This window comes from Leuciscus leuciscus, assembly GCF_965113295.1.
Source record: "Leuciscus leuciscus genome assembly, chromosome: 6".
NCBI classification, from domain to species: domain Eukaryota; kingdom Metazoa; phylum Chordata; class Actinopteri; order Cypriniformes; family Leuciscidae; genus Leuciscus; species Leuciscus leuciscus.
In genome coordinates, this window is record NC_138730.1 from 21,954,033 (window position 1) to 21,973,616 (window position 19,584).

Genomic DNA, 19,584 nt, shown 5'->3' on the forward strand with positions numbered 1-19,584 from the left:
GACATTTAGACATGGTGAATTTGCCTTGTATAAGACCACCTAATCAGGAAAGTCTGTGTGATATATTGGTTTTTATTTTGTGGGCATGCAAAAACTAGCCAACAAACATACAATCCATAGCCTTAAAGATGTTAATTTTATTCACTGTTAAATACACAATTAAATAAATTAATGTTTTTTATTTTTTTTACTTTATTGATGGAAATGTATTTATGTACTAATGCATGCATGTTCTTACTGTATTTGATCAAATAAATTGTTTATTTAACACTAAACCAACATCTCAAAGTGTAATAATTTATAATATCTATAATACAAATAGTATTTCAATTAGTTGTATACAATAATTTAACAATATCCATTTAACAAATTTTAAAGAACAGCAATAATACCAATTATATAAAAATACCAATTATATAAAATTTGATATTCAATAAAAAATTCTAACAGTTTCCCAGGAAAAACCTTTTTAAAATGTCCATTAATGTTCTTTCTGATTTCGACATAATACATTTTAAGTAATTTCATTTGCAAAAACCGATAAACAGCACCTTTACAAAATAAAATAAAGATTAACTGACTGCCATGTGTTATTCTCCACATATAGCACGTTCTGAACCCTGAACACATCTGGTCACAAAAGCCGGTATTGTCCACTGACAAGGTTTCGCAAGTTCATGTTTTACAGGAGAAACCAACAAGCACCCTTGTTGTTTGTGAACAACCCAATGAGTCTGTTTTAGCGAATCAGCACGTAGTATTCAGGTCAAGTGGCAAGGCTGCTAGTCACTTTGAAAAGATTATTTTATTTTATTTTATTTTATTTTATTTGATATGTAACCTTGCAAAAGCAGCATGTTCGATTGATGAGCATAAAACTTTAAAACATACAAAAGAAGTTGTGTACATACAGTAAAACACACATAATGCTGTCATCTGTAAAACAGGATGAATGTTCCCAATCTGACATCTAACCTTCTTTATATTGATACTTCTGTTCCACAGGTTTAGATGCGTCAGGTTCAATATTTTCTGTGTCAAGCTTGTCCTCCTTTTCCTCCCATGTTTCTTCGGACTCTTCAGCTGGTGGGGAAGGGGATGGCGCAGGGGAGGGTTCTTTCTGAGCAACCTCTGGCTCAGGAGCAGGTTTTTCCTCCTCTGGCTGAAATCGGTAATGAGGATTCATAAATGCACATGTGTACTCTTCACAAGTCACAGAATGCATCAAAAGGTCTACTGTTGTAACGAAAAAATGTGTCTATTAATATTATAATTACTACAAACCTCTTTGAAGGCATCTAGGACATCTCCAAAACCTTTGTTATTCAGATCCTTGATCTTCTTTTTCTTCTTTGGCACCGTTGTTGCGGCAGCTAAGAAGAGGATGAGAGAAAGTAAAGTCAAACTTCATCTCGAAAAAGAGAAACCAACAAGTGTTGCTCAACTTATTTTCCCACCTTGCATAGTTGTTTCCTCAACAGGGCAGACTGCTACAGGGGCAGGCATCTCCTCTACTTTTTCCTTTTCTGCTTCCTCCACAGGTGCTTTCACAGCCGTAAGGCAGCTCTGCTGGACCTGAGGAACTGCTTGTTCAGCAACTGGATTAGTGGAGCTCTCTGGCTTCACATCTGGAGCCTCATCAGAATCCTGAGGCAAACCGTTAAGCAAAGGCTGTTCCTTTGGCTCATCAACGACCGGTTCTGGAACGGGTGTCGCCTTGGTTACAGGCGTGGGGTCCTCAGAAGCATCATCACCTTCTTCATCTACAGCAGGAGAAGGCTCCATGGCGATGGAGGCTACAGCAGCCGGGCTAGAGTTAGATACGGCCTCTGTTTCAGCCACAGGTTCGAACTCTTTCTCCTTGGCTACTTCTGGCTCGTCTTTAGAAACCTCAGTAGAAGTTGGTTCCTCAAGAGGGGAAGCGTCTTCTGGCTCCTCCTGTTGAGTAGGGGGGGCATCAGGGAGCACTGGAGCATCCACAGTGTCACCAGTTTGAGGCTCTGAAGGTTGGGGATTGTTTGTGGGAGGAGGAGGAGAAGGAGAAGGAGAAAGAGAAGGAGAAGGAGAAGGAGGAGAAGGAGGGAGTGCGGGGGATAGCGCAGGTTCCTCTGCTGGAGGAATGGGAATCTTGCTCAAAGGTGAAACAGGTCTGACCTCCGACACAGGTTTACAGTCGGCGGCTGAAGGTGCAGCGGGAACTTGCTCCGGCGTCTTTGATGGAGGAGGGGTGGACACAGCTGCAGGAGAAGCCATGGACTTCACTTGATCATCTGAGGATCGGCAGTAAATGGTATAAAATCAGTATAAGAAGGAAGAAACTCAAGCTGCTGTTTTAACATTCCTAGGGCCGGATTCCCAAAATATTCCTAATAAAACTCTTAACTGCTATTTTCATATTTTCTTATTTTCTAACTTGGAAAAAATTTAAAAATTCTAAAATGAAAACTGTCATTATTTAATCGTCCTCAAGTATTTCTTCTGCTAAACACAAATATTTTTAAGAATGCTGGTGACCAGACTTGACTTCAACAGTGGGAAAATAAACTACTACGGAAGTTAACGGCTTGTCAACTGTCTGGTTACCAACATTCTTCAATATCTTTTGTGTTTAGCAGAAGAAATAAACTCATACAGGTCTGGAACATGAGGGAACAATGACAGAATGAATTTTTGGGTGAAAGATTTTGTTTTCCCAAAAACATCTTAGAATAAGCTTATCTGTTTTATAAACATTGTTATAAAGACAAAACTTGATTTGAATGTTCTGAAAAGAATGTTCCTATAAATCATAACCTCTTAAAAAGGTATGACAACCTCAAACAGGCTCTTTAAAGATAATCTAAAATGCACAATGCTTAGATGAGATTAGATAATAATTTTAAAACTTTTGAAACTCCCTGATTTTTTTTACATTTTCCAACTTTAAAGACGAAAACCTGGTTGGGTGTTTTCAAGAAAACCAACTCACCGGCTCTGATCACAACAGGCGGAACACTTTCACCATTGGTCTGGACAGGACCTCCCGCCTCTGGTCCAATAGTCTGAGAAACAAACAAACCGTTGAAAGAATTGCCCTATTTGCCCTGCTCATGTCAAACAGATGAAGACATCAACAAACCTGCGGAGGAGTGGGTGTGGAGGTCGTTCTCCCTCCAGACATAATCTCCTCTGTGATGTCACGTCCTCCCTGGTTAGGGTCACATATTCTGATCTGTGGAGAAATAACTGGTAAGTCACAGACAAATGGATCAAAACTAAAAAAAACACCAAATGTTGTTGCCACACACCTGTTTGCGTTCTCTCGGTTTGACTGGTGCCGACTGTGGAGGCGGAGCTTGCTGTGGAGGTGGAGCCGGTTGCTGCTGAGCGGGATTCATCATGACAGGCGTGGTGGAGACTGACGTTGGGTACTGCTGTGTCGCAGGGTAATAGGCAGCCGCTAGACCAAAAAAAAGAGAGACAGGATTAAATGCTAAAATAAGAGACAGTCAGCTGTATTGGGAGGGGGGGACCCACATGCAAAGTATTCTCACACCCAAAAACCCTTCCCCTGGGGAAAACGGTGTCTAACAACTCAATACTTTATTCATATGATTCTTGTCAAACTTCTTAAAAATCACGAATTATAAAGTGTTCTGGTTTAAATCCCAGAAAGTTTGCAGTTGTTTTTCTGTCTAGAACATGGAGTCAAAGGTCGAAGCAAGCACTACATCAAAGGGTACATGCTTTTTGCAGTGTTAAAACATGACCAGCCAGACTGAGACAGGGACAAGAGGTGTGACACAAACAGCACTGCGCTTCAGACTCACCAGGATAGCGCTGGGAGGTGAGAGGAGATCCGTGCAGCGAGAGACGTCCGTTCTCTCTGCCCGCACCTCTCCCCCCACCCCCCCGCCTCTCCCTCCCTGCCAGAGAGGGATCTGAACTCAGCCAAAGGAGAGGGGAAGAGAGGAAAGCGAGAACAAGAGAGAGAAAGAGACAAAGGTCGCGAGTGAGTAAGAGGAAACAAGCAGCAGATATAAGTGCTGAACAGGGTTAGTGAGCCAGTAATCTAAGCAGACATGAAGGGTAGAACTAGGCGTTTAGTGGTTAGTTATGACAGGGATGTTATCTAATGTAGATGACTGATCTAATGTTGACTTCCAAACACAGATTCATCTTATCTTGGTCAACTTAAACCCTTATGTTGTGAAGTATTGTAACTTTTCAAAACCTTTTCCATAGTTAGCTATTCTTAATCTATCATAACATCAAATGCATGTTTAGTTTGCATGCAAACTAGTGTTGTCTGAAACAAAATAGCAATACATGAATTTGATGTTATGATAGATAAACTATGGAGAAGGTTTCGAAAAGTTACACTAATTCACAACATATGGGTTCAAGTTCACTAAACAAACATAAGTGTCAAATCGGTCATCAAAACGTGCAGCCGACAGAATGTTATAAATGATCTTATCCCGTGCTGTGTCATCCTCCGACGAATTCTCCTCTCACACACTCCAAATAAATTAGCTATATCTCCAGCAGTGTCCTAAAAGGAGGTGTGCCTCGATTACATGCGAAGGTAAAATGTATGGTGGACGTCCCATGTTTGTCTCTGTTTCTGAGCGCATGTGAATTGGCCTGTTGCGTCTAGAAGATCAAGGTCTACATCCATATCAGCACTGAGCTGAACTAAATCATCGACTACACGTTCCAAACGAATCAGAAGGTAGTCGCTTGGTGCATGATCTATATAATTTGCTAAACTCAAATCATTAGCAATGGTTCTTAAACCCGCCACAAGTATCCATCCTGCATTGAGAGAGGTTAGGATCGCCCTACCTTAACATACGTAAACAAGAAATACATGAAAAAAAAAAAAAAAAAAAATTTTTTTTATTTATTCATGCATATCTGCATTTATTTATTAAATAATTTAATCATTTATTCATTCATCTATGTATTTCTGCATTTATTTTATTTTTATTTCAACATTTAATTATTTATTAATTTATATATTTATTTCTACATTTATTTATTTATTTAATTCTGCATTTATGCATTAATTTATACTCAAGTCATTTCTCATCCACCATAGCAAGCAGGGCGCGATTGCTAATGAGTCGAGTCTCAGAGGATAAAAGGAGGAGTAACGACAGAGGAGGATGAGAGAGGACCAGGACAGAGGCCTGTTGCATGAAGTTGAGTTTCAGAGAGGTTTGGAGTTGACAAATCCACATAAATCCAACCTGGTTTAGATCGGGTTCAATGGGCTCACAACGCTCGGTACAAATGTTCTGTCAACTCAGGTTTAATCCAGGTTTTGTGATTAACTCTGAAGCGCGTGCACCTGAAAGAGCGTCACATGCAGCGAATAGATTTATATATTATACTTTATATATATATTAATGAATGCATTTTTTTTTTTTAAGCAAAGTTTAATGTCAATTAATAGAATAATTATACATAATTCAGATAATATAAACAAATAATTAGCTGCAAAGCAATTTTGTCTCTAAAATGTTTACACCATAAACAGCTTTAATTTAAAGTGAGATACAGGGGGAGTGGCTTTATTGCATCAGATACATGTAATTTTGTTCACAGCTGATTGGTTGAGTTTTGGCCTGCGATTTTAACCCAGAATAAAACTTGCGCCTGAGCAGGATAGCAGTGTAGTGTATCACAAGTTACCAAAGCAATGAAACCCGCTAAAAACCAATCCATCTTCTTGAGCCCGAAAAACCCCAGAGTTTGCCCCAGACTAATCTTGAACTTACCTGGGTAGAAACAAACCGGCTTTGTGCAACAGACCACTGGACTTTACGTTGTGTTTTGTTTATGTTTGTCGCAGTCGACTGTGGTGAACTGCCGCTTCACTTTTGTTTAGTTTATTTTATGATTAAAACTTTACATTGAACATTCGTTGGTAGAATTGCACAAATGTTTTCAAACACGTTTCTTGAACATTTAAGTGATAGTTCACCCAAAAATTTAAATTGTCATTAACTATGACCCTCATGTGGGGGAAAAAGAGATTGACGAATATTAGCAACCAAAAAGTTTGTAACCATTGACTTCCATTGTATTCACAAATAAAATAAAATAAAAAGATTCTTCAAAATATCTTTTATATTTTACAGAAAAGGTTTGGAACAACATGAATTTTTGGGTGAACTGTCCCTTTAAATTGAGAGCATTTGCCTCTAAATTATACTGATTTGGATTATGTTTTTCTTTTGATTCTGGGATGAAATGAACATGTTTAAGTGAGATTCACCCAACACAGATGTTTGTTTCAGAGAACCTCTACAGGTCTAAATATTTGTCCAGGAATCTGATGCATGTAATTTTACAGACTGGTGCAAGACCACTTTTGAGCAAAAGGAGCAAGTTACATAAGCAAGAAAGAACAGGTTACTGGCACATGGCACAGTAAAGAGAGGGTTGGTACAAACAAGCAGGGGAGGCCCAGAACAGACTCACTTACCATATGTATTAAATTCAGCTGAACTGCTTCCAGCGTAGAAGCCTGCATTTCCGCTGGATACGGTGTATTGCTGGGTCGGGGGCATGTAGGGGGGGCGGTACTACAATAGAAAACGAAAGGCTATTAGACAATTCAACAATCATACAAAAAGAGCACGATAGATGTTAAGAGAATGATAGAGGTTACCTGCCCATGTAGAAAAAAAGTATGGCCCTGAGAGTTGGCGAATGGCAACTGTTGCTGGGGAATCATCATAACCTGTGAGGTAGGTTGGTAGACATGAGTGGGTGGAACAGACCGGGGGGTGCTGCTTTGTGGGACCCGAGGGGCACTGCCTTGCATGTTGGGCCGGGTGGTGTAGTACGGCTTTTGAGGAAATGAGAGTGTCAGTAAACAAGCTGCACATGACCAAACCTCACATTTTGTGTTTCTTTAAGCTTTAAGGTGCTGTCACACTGCATTCACATCTATTCACATACATGCATACTCAGGACCAAATTTTCATCAGCCATTAATCCTTTCTTCAGTGTCATATGATCCTTCATTCAAATATGCAGATTTGGTTCTCAAGAAACATTATTATTATGAATGCTGAAAAACAGTTGGGCTGCCTAATTTCTTTTTAGAAGCTGTGATCATTTTTCTTCAGGATTCATTGATTCCTGTCAAAAACTCCTGACATTTCAATCTTTTCTAACATTACAAAATGAATCCTTGCTGAATAAAAAAAAAGTGTTAATTTCTCAAAAAACACCTTACCAACCCACAAGCGTAGACTTATCGTAAGATTAATATATTTGATACTAAAATAACTGATACTTATTATATTAGCCCTCTACATTGCAAGTAAAGTGAATCACTCGGATATGCGACTATCACACTGGGTATCCCATAATTTACTCACCCTCAAGCCATCCTTCATGGTTGTATGACTTTCTTCTTTCAGCCAATCACAATCCGAGTTATACTAAAACACTTTGCTTCAGAAGGCCTTTATTAACACCATGTGTAACCACCAATATGGATAACTTTTATGATGGATGGGCATCAAAATCTAAGATACCATTCACTCCCATTATAAAGCTTGGAAGAGCCAGGATATTTTTTAATACAACTCCTAATGTGTTTGGCTGAAAGTAGTCAGACAGAAGGCGGCACGTTTTATATTAGTATTTAATAATATTTTATTAGTATTATTGTTAATCTTTTTTGTTGCAGAAACATTGAATGACCAATAATGTCTCAAACACCCCAAGCAGCGCAGCACACAAGTTCTACTCAATGTGAAAATTTGCATACATAAGTTCATTCATACATGGTTGCCACTTTTAGTTCTAATTACTAAAGTTCTAGGCTATCATAAAAAAAAAATGCTTGATTGACTTGATGTTTCTTAAGTTTTGTTTTGCTTTCAAATGACAATCGCATATGAGTGTATCTTCATAAAAACCATCTCACGTCTGGTGAGTAATTTATTTATAAATACTAGCCAATGGCGATTCTATTGCCATGTGCATATAGAGCACTGTATATTTTTTTTACAAATGGAAGAGCTCAAGTATGACATTCTGTTGCCCGCATTCATTCCAGGGTCTGTAGTTATGTTGAACGTTTAAAGCCTTGCGAGACCGTACCTTTTCTCAACATGACACCAGCTCACACCAAGAATTAATGAATTTTACTTTATGGTCCATCTTGACATGAAATCAAAATGACAAACACAAATTTCCAGTCTTAATGTGCACGATTCATCAGTGTAACTAGCTCTTCCTTTGAACATTTTTTATGTACACTTTAACATGTTCATATACAACAAGAACTCCGGACAGCCTGATTAAAATGGCTGTGAACAGAGCGAGAGAAGAGAGGGCTAGTTACCTGCAGTGACCTGAATCCACCCTTCAGCCACACAAAATAGCAGAAGAAATAGAGTGGAGAGGAGGCGTGAGAGAGAAACAGACAACAAGCAGCAATAAAAGTTAGCCATCAGCAGTGAAAGCAAGATTCCCACATGCACCATTAAGAGCAGCCTGAGAAATATAGTGCAAGCACAACAGAGGTCAGTGGCACAAAGAGAACAAGGTGTTAATGGTGAACGGCTGAGACTCAAAAACAACCATTAAAACACATGCAGTCTCTAACAATTAGGGTTGGGTATCAAGAAAAACTGTTCTTATTCAGAATTGCTTTAACATTACTGGTTTCATCATGTCATTAGTTTAGTCCAACTCAAAACAACAAGATAACTTGGAGACTCGAGTGGAATGGAAGACTCAATGGAGACGTAAATGGAAGACACAGAACAGGTTTGTTGCAAAAGTACTATACGATTATTCAAAATAATCATCTTTAATGCTTTGAGTGAGGCAGGTATGGGTGCTTCAAATGTACTAAAAAAATTATCAGAACCAGATTCATGAAACATTTGATTCCCAATGAATACATGGAAAAACCAGCAAGAGGAGCATCTAGATGCAAGAAAACCTGTAGTGAATTACAGACTAGTTGAGGTTTTTTTTTGTACAGACAGAAGATTTCTTAAAATCAAGCAGGCTCCAGTTTATGAAAATGTGTAGTACCTGTTGGTGTAAAGCACGAGGCCCTGGCGCAAACTGGGAGGAAAGTAAAGAGTAAAAGGTCAAAGGTCAGATGCAAAAAGGAGACAGACCTTGCCACACATGCACAGTTTTTTCTCCAACACAAGCAGGAATTAGGACACCTAGCTAAGCCACAAAACATAGTGAAGGCTTTGCTGGCAGTCAAGACTTTCAAAGCTTGAAGATGGTGTACCTGTCTGGGTTGCGGTGCAGTGTTCATTTGTGGAGATGGTCCGGGATAGACAACCGAGGGAGGCTGGCCTTGGGGATAGGCACCCTGTAAAAGAAAAAGAAATAAAAACAATGACAATGTTGAAGATGTCCCAATTCATCCTCATCATATCTGTAAGATTCTACGAATTCACTTTCACCTGTGTCAGTCCTGGTGATTGGGAAGGGTGGGGAACGGCAGGGGATCCTGTTATAGGCTGAGGTGGTTTATTCATTTCCTGTGGTTCTGCATGAGGGGGCCTCACACTTGCCTGCCAAACTGGTGAGTCAACAAACCATGATTTTATGAGAAATAAAGGGATACAACAATTTTATATTAACTCTTTCCCCCGCCATTGACGAAAATTTCCAGCTTTCTGTGTTTTCACTGTCATAAGGTAGGGGGCGCTATTACGCATCTACAGAAAGAGAACTGAATCTCCTGATCAAAACACAGGCAAAGCTGCAGCAGAAACAAGCGATAACATTTGTAAGCATTCGCATATTAGGGATGGGCGATATCTTTAGTCTAGATTAGTCTTCCCGCGATAACAACAATAAATCCTAGTTGATGACGCATTTCTGTTTGGTACCAATTCATAGCTAACGTGCAGCGCGAAAACAACTAGAAGGCGCACGTGAAGCTGAGGCGGAGTTTATCGCTAAAGGAGGAGCTACAATCTGGAACTGGCACACAAATATATTTTCACTCGCCGAACACTTACTCTCCGTCAAGCGCACTATTTCAGTTCATCGCAATGAATACACTGAGTTTATTTGATGCACAATAAACACTAGTGTGAGGCGCACAACTCGCCGTCGCTTTGAGCGCGCTCAGTGTTTCACACACACTCAAAGAGAGAGCCTTGCATACCACACAAAATCGACGTGCTACATGTAAATGATATTTGTTGCATTTTCCTGTAAAAAATAATGGAGTTCATTTGGAATTATTCAGCCTTTAGGAGCAAGCAGAAACTAATGCACAAACAGCTCATTGGCTGCTATTTGATGAGTACGTGTTACTTCAGATTAATGTTTGTGTTTCTGAGGCTCTCAAGAATGCATGTAGCCATAACTTGTAGCCAAACAGTGGTGAATGTTACTTTATTTATATCGTCATTGAAATTGTTATCGCAATAAATACCATCCACATCCAAAAAAGTCCATATCGCCCACCCCTAACGCCTATGTAAAATAATGTGATCATCAACATTAAACAGTATATAAATCAAAAATGAAATGTCGACCCAGAAAGTGGTATAGGATTGTGAAGCTTTGATGGACTCAATCTACTCCATCTGTGTTTTGATGATCATTCTGAACCCGATCTGGATGTAGTCTTTGACAAAAATTTGTTTTTCTCAGCTTTCTGCTCAAAATATAGCTTTTTTTTTTAAAGAACGCATTAAGCTAGAATAAAAACTGTTGTTTAAAATCAGAGGCTCTGTTCTTTCTTTTGATATATTGCATGTTCAGATATTCATACAACAAAATATTCTGGGGGACATGAAAATTGTGTGAAAATGATCAAAAATGCTGGCGGTTGCAGGCAACTTTTTTTTTTAACACTGGCGGGGAAAGAGTTAAAACATTATGAGATTTCCATTGCCAACTTATAAAAATGACCTTCAACAGTGAAATATAATCATGTGCATTTCAAATAATAATTTGAAAAAAATCATACCTCTAAATTAGTATTCTGAATCTCTGGGGTATTGACAAGTTCGTGTAGTGTGTCCTTTAGCAATTCACCCTGGAGAGGAACAAGAGGCAATTAGTTTGCTATTAAAGTTTTACACAGAAAAATAAAATAAAAATCAGTCATCAGGTTAGGGATGATCATGTCACCAACAAAACCAGGTCTCAGTCAATTCAAGTTCTGTATTGTAATTGTTCAGGTACAACAAGACAATGATCTATCCTGTTAATAAGTGCATTTAAATGCAATTGATTTCAGTCAGATAGAGCTCGACGTTTCAGGATAAATTGAGAATCAAATTTTTTATTCCTCAAATGGAGATCACAATTCTCCCACGATTCTGAACAGACAACCTAAACAAAACATGTAACTTACTAGAGGTCTACTTAAAGGGAACCTATTATGCCCCTTTTCACAAGAAAAAAAACAAGTCTCTGATGTCCCGAGTGTGTGTGAAGTTTTAGCTAAAAATACCTAAATCATTTTTTACAGCATGTAAAAATTGCCACTTTTTGGGGCTGAGAAAAACACGCCGATTTAGTGTGTGCCCTTTAAATGCAAATGAGCTGCTGCTGCACAGCACATGGGGCGGAGCCTCACCAGTGTGTACACACACTGCCAACACCCATTTATTTCCAAACACCATGCAAAAGTGAATTTTGCATAATAGGTTTAAATAATCTGAAAAGCATCTAAAAGCTAGAGGGCGCTCTTGCGCAAACACTACAAATATGCCCCGCAGAAGTACGATTGACAATTACAATCGTCATCCATCAAAACTTTAGTAACGAAACTAATTTTCTTCATCCAACTGAGAGTAGTTTACGTATCCTAGTATCTTCATTTTGAACCGCCGCTCAGTGCATTTCAAAGCGTGATGAAAACCGGCTTGGGTTGCTCGGAAACAATCACAGAATACTTACGAGAGAGGTGGTGCTTTGTTTTTTAATTTAACAAATAAAAATTACTGAATTATATTAACACATTTACATAAATTTTAGGTTATCTCGAGGCCCCCCTGGAGGATCACTGAGGGCCCCCCGGTTGAGACCCACTGGTTTAATAGACCGCCAAATCGCTGTCATTTAGGAATGAGATAGTGTGGGTGTTTAAATCGAGATCGCCATCTTTTAACGATTAATCGTGCAGCTCTACAGTCAGACTAAAACAACTTGTCCTTTTAAAGTGTCCCGTAAACGCTGTAGACTGACTGAAACCCCGACAGTCTGGTTTTTGCAAAGTGAGACTAAAAGACCTAGACGATGCGCTCGGTTTAATTTTACACAAACTACACAATTTGCCGGCTCCAAAAGCCAGAGATGTTTCAATGTGTTCAATCTTTCAAATATTCTATTTTGTCATGTACACGATCGCTAAAAAGATTTTATGTTTTTGAAAGTCCTTTATGCTCACCAAGGCTGCATTATTTGATAAAAAAAAAGGGAAATATTAAAATTCTGCAAAGCTGAATTTAGCACCATTACGCCAGTCTTCAGTGTCACCTGATAATTCAAAAAGCATTTAAAATGTTGATTTGCTGCTCAAGAAAAATGTATCAATGTTTAAACGGCTGTGCTGAAGATATTTGTGATGCGATCTGGGAAAACCCACCACATGGTGAAATTTTACCTATTACAGGTTTTGATATCATATGGAAGCTGGTATCACGCCCTTTCCAAATCCGTTTTTATTTTTATCATAGCTTGTTGGTAGCAAAAGTTATGTTTATCTGAATTCGGCTGATCGCTATGATTTTCTGGAACGGAATTTTGAGAAAAACAGGTTTAATTAACGGTCACCGTCGGGACGCTTGGCACTTTTTTTTTTAAACAGGATTGGCGCGAAATGCGCACTAATACACATTCACTGTACATGTTATGTGGTTTATTTTATAGGTAAACTATCTTTGCAGTGTTAAGAGACGGACAGGTGTATGGGATATACGGCGATTGTTGTTGTTTTTTCACCTCTGCCGGGCGTTAGAGAAAATGGTCGCATAGAATGCATTAGAGAAAGAGAGTATTTTCAGCTTGACAATATCGCTGTTTTTCTGCACTAAACAAGGGAATTTTGCCAAGATATTTTCAGAGATAAGAGAAAAGATGTTATAGAATAATAATTTAATGAAAAAAAAAATTGAAAAAAAATGACAAACTATTTTGGAATTTACTGAAAACGGCCCAGCGCGACATCCGACGGGTTTTCCCAGATCGCATCACATTTGTAGAAAATCTGTTTGATGAACAAAGTTCAAAAGAACAGCTTTTTTTTTTTTAATGTAAACATTATAAATGCATTTACTGTCACTTTAGATCAGTTGAATACCTCCTTGCTGAATAAAAGTACTGATTTTTTAAATCGTACTGACCCCAAACTTTTGAACGGTAGAGTATATTTGGAAAAGTAGCTTGACGACAGGAAAAACTGCTGATTTTAAAAGCACATGGGTTGGAAACTTTCCAGAGGCATTATTATTCACCTTAAAACAATTTAAAGAACATTAGTTTAATAACGCTTCAGCTGCATCAATAACAAGGTACCAAGTTCAATCAATGGAAACAGACATGACTAAAGCATTTGAATGTCAAACATGACTGCAAAGATGGGAACTATAGGACACAGCAGTATATTAGGCTACTGCTGTAATGATGTACACTGTGTACCTGATTAGACTCCAAGAAAGCATGAATGAATGATCTCTGCGAGCAAGTAAAGAATGGGTGGGGGTCTACTAGTGTCAATTGAGATAAGACCACACCCCTAAGATCTCAAACACACAGAGACAGAATGCGCATTTAACACAATCTCCGAGCTCAGCTGAGAAAAGAAGGGAACGCACAGGAGAGCAGCTGGAGAGCTCAGGCCAGGGGTTATAGAGATGCAGGCTCTTCATTCTGGGAGTGTCTGCCCCCTGTGACCCGCAAACAATAGAGCGGGACTTACCATCCAACTCTGTGTTTTTGATCCCGACAGATGGCAACCAATAAACACCCTCAGACCCTCTCAAAAAGACCTGACTTTCTGGGAGACGGCAGACGGGGGGAGGACGAGCGATGCTAGGGACCTGAAGCACGTGGGGAATGTGCTTCCTTCAGAGGAAACACGAGAGCCTCTGACAGATCAACTCCATTTATGAATTTCTTACTCAAAAGGAAATAAAAGGAAAAAGAGCAGGAGAACCGATCAAAGAGGCACTGGTCACAGGGCAAGCCAAAAAGCGACAGAGAATATCGAAATAAACACGCTAAACATGGGATGTGTATGGCACACGGGGGGAAGGGCAGGCCACACGCGTGTTCAATATAGCCCGATGCCCAGCCATCCATGACATCCAGATAAGTGTTTGTGGGGTGGTGGGGGGAGGGAATGCCAGGCTCAGAGTTATGATCAATGCATTTGAGAGAATAGACAAGATACCAATCACGAACTTTCACAAAAGCCATTGGCTTGTATGGCATAAAATTGTAAAGTGCATCCCTAAATTTACAAATGCACATTTGCTCTCAAATTGGGGCGGTGCAATATGGACAAATGCCATCACGATTTTGATTATTGCAATTGATTAACTTTGGAAACAATATTTTCTTACACATCCTTGTCTTAATGACATTTGCAGGCACCATATCTTTGCAAAAATAACATGTTGGCACTGGTAATTTCTTTATACCTTTTTTATTTGTTGTGCAGTTCGAAAATGCCTGTATTATAAATGTATTCACTTGGTTCGGAATGTGCCATTGTTCTTCTATGTAAACGTGCTAGACGGACATCTTTAAAGGGTTAGTTCACCCATAAAAATTTCAATTGAATTTATTGTACTCGCTTGACAAGCAAGAACACGTTCTGTGTAAATGTTTTGCCACAACCATAGTTTGACAGTTCTTGCAAATTACCTGGCTCTATGATACATCTCTCCTGTATCCAAAATATTCCCAAACCACAATATAGATATTTTTTTGTCCATGTCTCTATCCTGCTCCGAATTCACCTTCCCTGTTCCTGTGCCTTCTTCCATGTCGTAACGATAAGCCCACTCTGTTCTGTTCTCACGCTAGATTTAGGCGCGCTGTATTTAGATCGCACACTTTAAATCATGCTTTCTGCGGTTTAGAAATCATGCATGCTCACATTGTGATTTTATTGATTTTGTGCGAGCTGCACATATACAGATTGTAAAAAAAAACATGTGCATAAATTATTAGTCGACGACCAACATATTGCCATGACCGATTTCTATCAGCCGATATTTAGCATTTTTAAATACCGCCTGAGCACACAGCGCTCCCATTCTCCGTATTCATTCACAGTCTCGGTTTATCAGTCCTATCGAATCTATTATTAGATAGAATTGTTAAACAAAGAATGAAAACAGTATTATGGCATTTGCTTTTATATTAGCAGCGATAAAAAAGGCAAACACTATAATTCTCATCTATCATCAGCAATAGAGAATACATGTATCATTCAAATAAAATTGAATATCTAATATACATTTCATTTCTCAAACCTTGCAGACTTTGTCAAATCCAGCTGTGAGATCTTCTGAAGAGTGCATTTGTAGCCTGAATAAACACGTGTATTTTGTGCATGACGGTCGGTCCGTGCAAACTGAATGTGGACAGGAGGAGAGTTCAGCTTCACTGGAGACGCACGATCAGCAAACCTTAAAGGAGAACTCCTGTGAATTTTTAAGTTAATCTTGATCGTTTTACCTTTGTGAGTACTGTCTATAGAAAAAAAAAACGAACCGGATTGGTGCTTGCAACGCGGAGCTGTTACAGTTAATGCCCAGAGCTCCCATTCAGCTAAAACGGCAGTTCTGGGGGCATAAACCTAAAGAGTGTCTTTGTGCCTCTTAACAGACACAAAATGCAATTACAATGTCTGTCCAACATGAACAGGGCCCTTACATGACAAGATGCGTTTAGCAACTTAGCCATTGTTTAAACTCACCTAAATAGTGTTTTAGACGGCTAGCTGTAGTCTCGCGCTGAAGTCCCGTGGGAACTCAGTTGTAGCCGGAACACGACGCTCCTCCCACGCGCGATTTTTCCCCCCAAACCACTTCAGCGGAAATCCCGCCCTGCAGCTGATTTAATTGGTTTAGGTTACAGTGACGATTGACATGACCAATGAAAACCTTAGAATCAGCTGCAGGGCGGGATTTCCGCTGAAGTGGTTCTAAAACACTATTTAGGTGAGTTTAAACAATGGCTAAGTTGCTAAACGCATCTTGTTGTCATGTAAGGGCCCTGTTCATGTTGGACAGACATTGTAATTGCATTTTGTGTCTGTTAAGAGGCACAAAGACACTCTTTAGGTTTATGCCCCCAGAACTGCCGTTTTAGCTGAATGGGAGCTCTGGGCATTAACTGTAACAGCTCCGCGTTGCAAGCACCGATCCGGTTCGTTTTTTTTTTCTATAGACAGTACTCACAAAGGTTTAACAATCAAGATTAACTTAAAAATTCACCGGAGTTCTCCTTTAAACCCTTGATTTCAAACTATGACGAGCTATATCCAGTTGTCAACTAGGTCTTATTCATGTCATTTTCACTGTGTGCTGTATATAAAATTAGTGTTTCCTTGTCTTTATTTATAAAAAAAAGAAACCTTCCCAATGTGCACAAACTTAACTACTTACCAAGTGTCCTGTTGGTTACAGTGTTTACTTCCTTTAATTCATTTTTTTTTTAACAATTTCTTTGTGAAAATACTGCAATAGGATTGCATAATTAAGAAGTTGCCATCTGAAGTATAAGTGTATATTTTACAAATTTATTATTTGAATAATTTTTTTCTAATTTATTCAATATTAAGTTAAATATATATGCTTTAAATCGGCCATCAGCCACCCTGCTCTCTTGAACAATACTTAAACTTTGACTAACTTTAGACTTTCTTTTATCTGTTGTCAATTGCATAAACATAGCTACTACTATGTAGTTCGTCAGAGTAATAAGTCTTAGTTTTTGGAATCAAATTATACCAATCTACTTTTTCTTGTAAATGAACTATGACCTGTCCTAAAAAAAAATAAAAAAATGTGAAGACTAGTTTGAAAGACTAGCCTAGTCTAAGAACTTTATGCAACTGGACAAAAAACAAAAACATATGTTGAGAAACATAAAACCAGAGAAACACTTGACTCAAAGGCTCTCTGAGACAACTATTACCTTTAATAGTTGTCGCAGAGAACCATATTTTGCAGATATTTCATTAAAAAAATTAAGTTGTCATCATTTACATGTTGTTCCAAGCATAACTAACTTTCTGCTTGCATAACAACTAGGCCTACATGTATTACAGATTCACTTTAATTGCATCTTTTACCACACAATGAATGGTAACTGAGGCTGTCATTCTGCTTAAAAAATCAAATAAAATAAAACATTTAGGGTTAATTAACCCTTTAAGGAACTAAACCCACTATGGCGATTCATATGACAGAGCCACGAGGAAATAAATTAACCAAACAGGCCGATTCAATTATGAAATCATCAAGATACTAAAACACTAAGTGAATCTCAAACATCCAAAAAAAATGCTTTAAACCGTCTTAAAACAAGAGGTTCGCATACTCATTCAACTTGAAAAATCGCTAGGTTAACAATTTTCAATTTACCAAATTCCCAAGTTTTCTGCACGTTGCGCTCCCTGAAGAGTGAGGCAAGCATCGAGCTGCTCCAACAGAGACGTGTCACACCGCAGCCATGATGCGCTGCCGGTGTGGCTAGCACTGCTAGCCTCCATATGGCACTGACACGTTCACATCCACTCGACTATATATACCGTAACAAGTGTTTCATAAAACAAGCCGAGATTTAACCACCTCAACACACCATCCACGAAAAAAAACACCTCGATAACCATCTGAGAAAACTATCAAATCAACCAGGGCCTACAGTAAATGTGAGGGGAAGTGTCCATTCCACGGCATTAGCTTATTAGCTACCCCATCCTCTAAATCAATGACATGGTGAAGCCGACGGTCGTTCGGTCGGTGAGATCGTCTCTCCGGTTCGTTTAACTGTATCGTATTTAAGACTTCGGTAAAGTTGCGGTCGTTGAGGAAAAACGGTACGTGCCGCACAAACTTATTCTAACGTCCGCGTGCCGACATTCCTTCTATACGTCACACGAGACATTTAACGGTCACAAATGCTCTTAAAATACCAGAGATCAAGCCATCCACAGCAGATAGGCCATGTAAACACAAATGGGACGGTACAAAACCGTCCCGAGTTGGTATGTTCCCCAAATTAAGTGGACTGAATCCCAGAAATGTGAGCAATATGAATGTGTGCACCTGAAATAAGCTAAATCCTATGAAATAAAGCACAGGGAATACATAACTGACTTATCAGGGAGGGAAATTGGGAAAATAACTAGTGAGAAGTAAAAGGAAACGCGTTTAAATAAGAAAATGTTTGATACGTGACTAAACATCAATATTAAACCCGTCGTGAGAATCAATCTAGGCCCGCTCGGCCCCCTACGATTATCGGTTTAGACGCGGCTATCAAAGTTAGCATAGGCAATAGGATTTACTCACCCGGCACCGCAGACAAACGGGGAAACTTGAGGGCAAGACTTCGTCAACGTGTTTCTTGAAAGTTTGTTTTTTTATTTTTCGTTACTAGCACAGGGCGTCTTGGTTTCCACAGGGATATTTAGGTTAATCAAGTGACAAGTGTTGGCTAGCGGCTGACACTTTAGGTTTAAATCCCATGTAGCGTGCAAAGCAAGAAAAAGTGACAGTATGGGGGAAAAGATAAATAAATACAGTTTTCAGATGTTACTACTGACAAAGTTGATGCCCCCAGGACAAGCCTCTTGACTGGAGGTCCATGTTTAAGGCGCGGATGGTGACGGATTGCCGGTAAGTTGATCACACTTCTCTTAATAAACGCGATTAGAACGGAGCCATGGTGCTTCGGCGCTTCTCCCCTTGAGCCCGCAGAACCGGACGGAGTGCTCAGCGAGCCGCGTGGGTACTTCCGGGTTAATCAACCCGAGCGCTGCGGGGTCATTCGCCAAGGGTACAAATAAGGCGCTATAATAAAAGTCTCCAGTGTTAGTTTATTTATATAGAAAAATAATTAAACACTCACGTATTGAAATAGCTATAAAACGAACCGTGAGTATAAATCAGTAAGGCAGGGACTGTGTGTATTTATTTATAACACGAAATGGAAACAAAACAAAGCATGAAATCCGACATTCAGTATGCAATTAAATGTGTGAAATTAATTTATGTAAAATATAAAAATAACACGTCGCCATTAATAAAATTAAATACAATGAATTGAGCATAAATAAAGCACGAAATGTATTTATTTTTGTAAATTTAAAAGCGTCATGAAACTTGAAATTCGTACACTGAAATAAGACACGACATGAAATACCTGCCACAAGTAAATGGTTACTTTCACCTATTAAAGTTGTGAGGGATCAATATCTTGCCGAATATTCCTCAGAAATTACGTGTTGTGTTGCTATACCTTGTGGTGGAGAAATTGTTTTGCCATTAGGCTATAACTTTAAAATTATATAGGCTACATTATACATTAAATTATTATCTCTAAGTGTTAAGATTG

The 19,584-nt window shown here is 39.0% G+C and overlaps 1 protein-coding gene across 1 annotated transcript in view; it reads right to left on the reverse strand.

Moving 5' to 3' along the window:
• eif4g1a (eukaryotic translation initiation factor 4 gamma, 1a) overlaps nucleotides 1-18,966 on the reverse strand; it is a 29,689-nt gene extending 10,723 nt beyond the window's left edge. The window contains exons 1-13 of the mRNA XM_082172161.1: nucleotides 18,540-18,966; nucleotides 10,970-11,038; nucleotides 9,444-9,562; nucleotides 9,266-9,349; nucleotides 9,055-9,087; nucleotides 6,662-6,841; nucleotides 6,476-6,575; nucleotides 3,288-3,439; nucleotides 3,119-3,211; nucleotides 2,969-3,041; nucleotides 1,458-2,270; nucleotides 1,285-1,373; nucleotides 976-1,162 (exon numbers count right to left, since the gene is read on the reverse strand). Of these exons, the coding sequence (XP_082028287.1) occupies nucleotides 976-1,162; nucleotides 1,285-1,373; nucleotides 1,458-2,270; nucleotides 2,969-3,041; nucleotides 3,119-3,211; nucleotides 3,288-3,439; nucleotides 6,476-6,575; nucleotides 6,662-6,841; nucleotides 9,055-9,087; nucleotides 9,266-9,349; nucleotides 9,444-9,518 (1,879 nt within the window). The 5' untranslated portion in view covers nucleotides 9,519-9,562; nucleotides 10,970-11,038; nucleotides 18,540-18,966. The remainder of the gene's footprint in view (nucleotides 1-975; nucleotides 1,163-1,284; nucleotides 1,374-1,457; nucleotides 2,271-2,968; nucleotides 3,042-3,118; nucleotides 3,212-3,287; nucleotides 3,440-6,475; nucleotides 6,576-6,661; nucleotides 6,842-9,054; nucleotides 9,088-9,265; nucleotides 9,350-9,443; nucleotides 9,563-10,969; nucleotides 11,039-18,539) is intronic.
• Nucleotides 18,967-19,584: the final 618 nt, after the last annotated feature.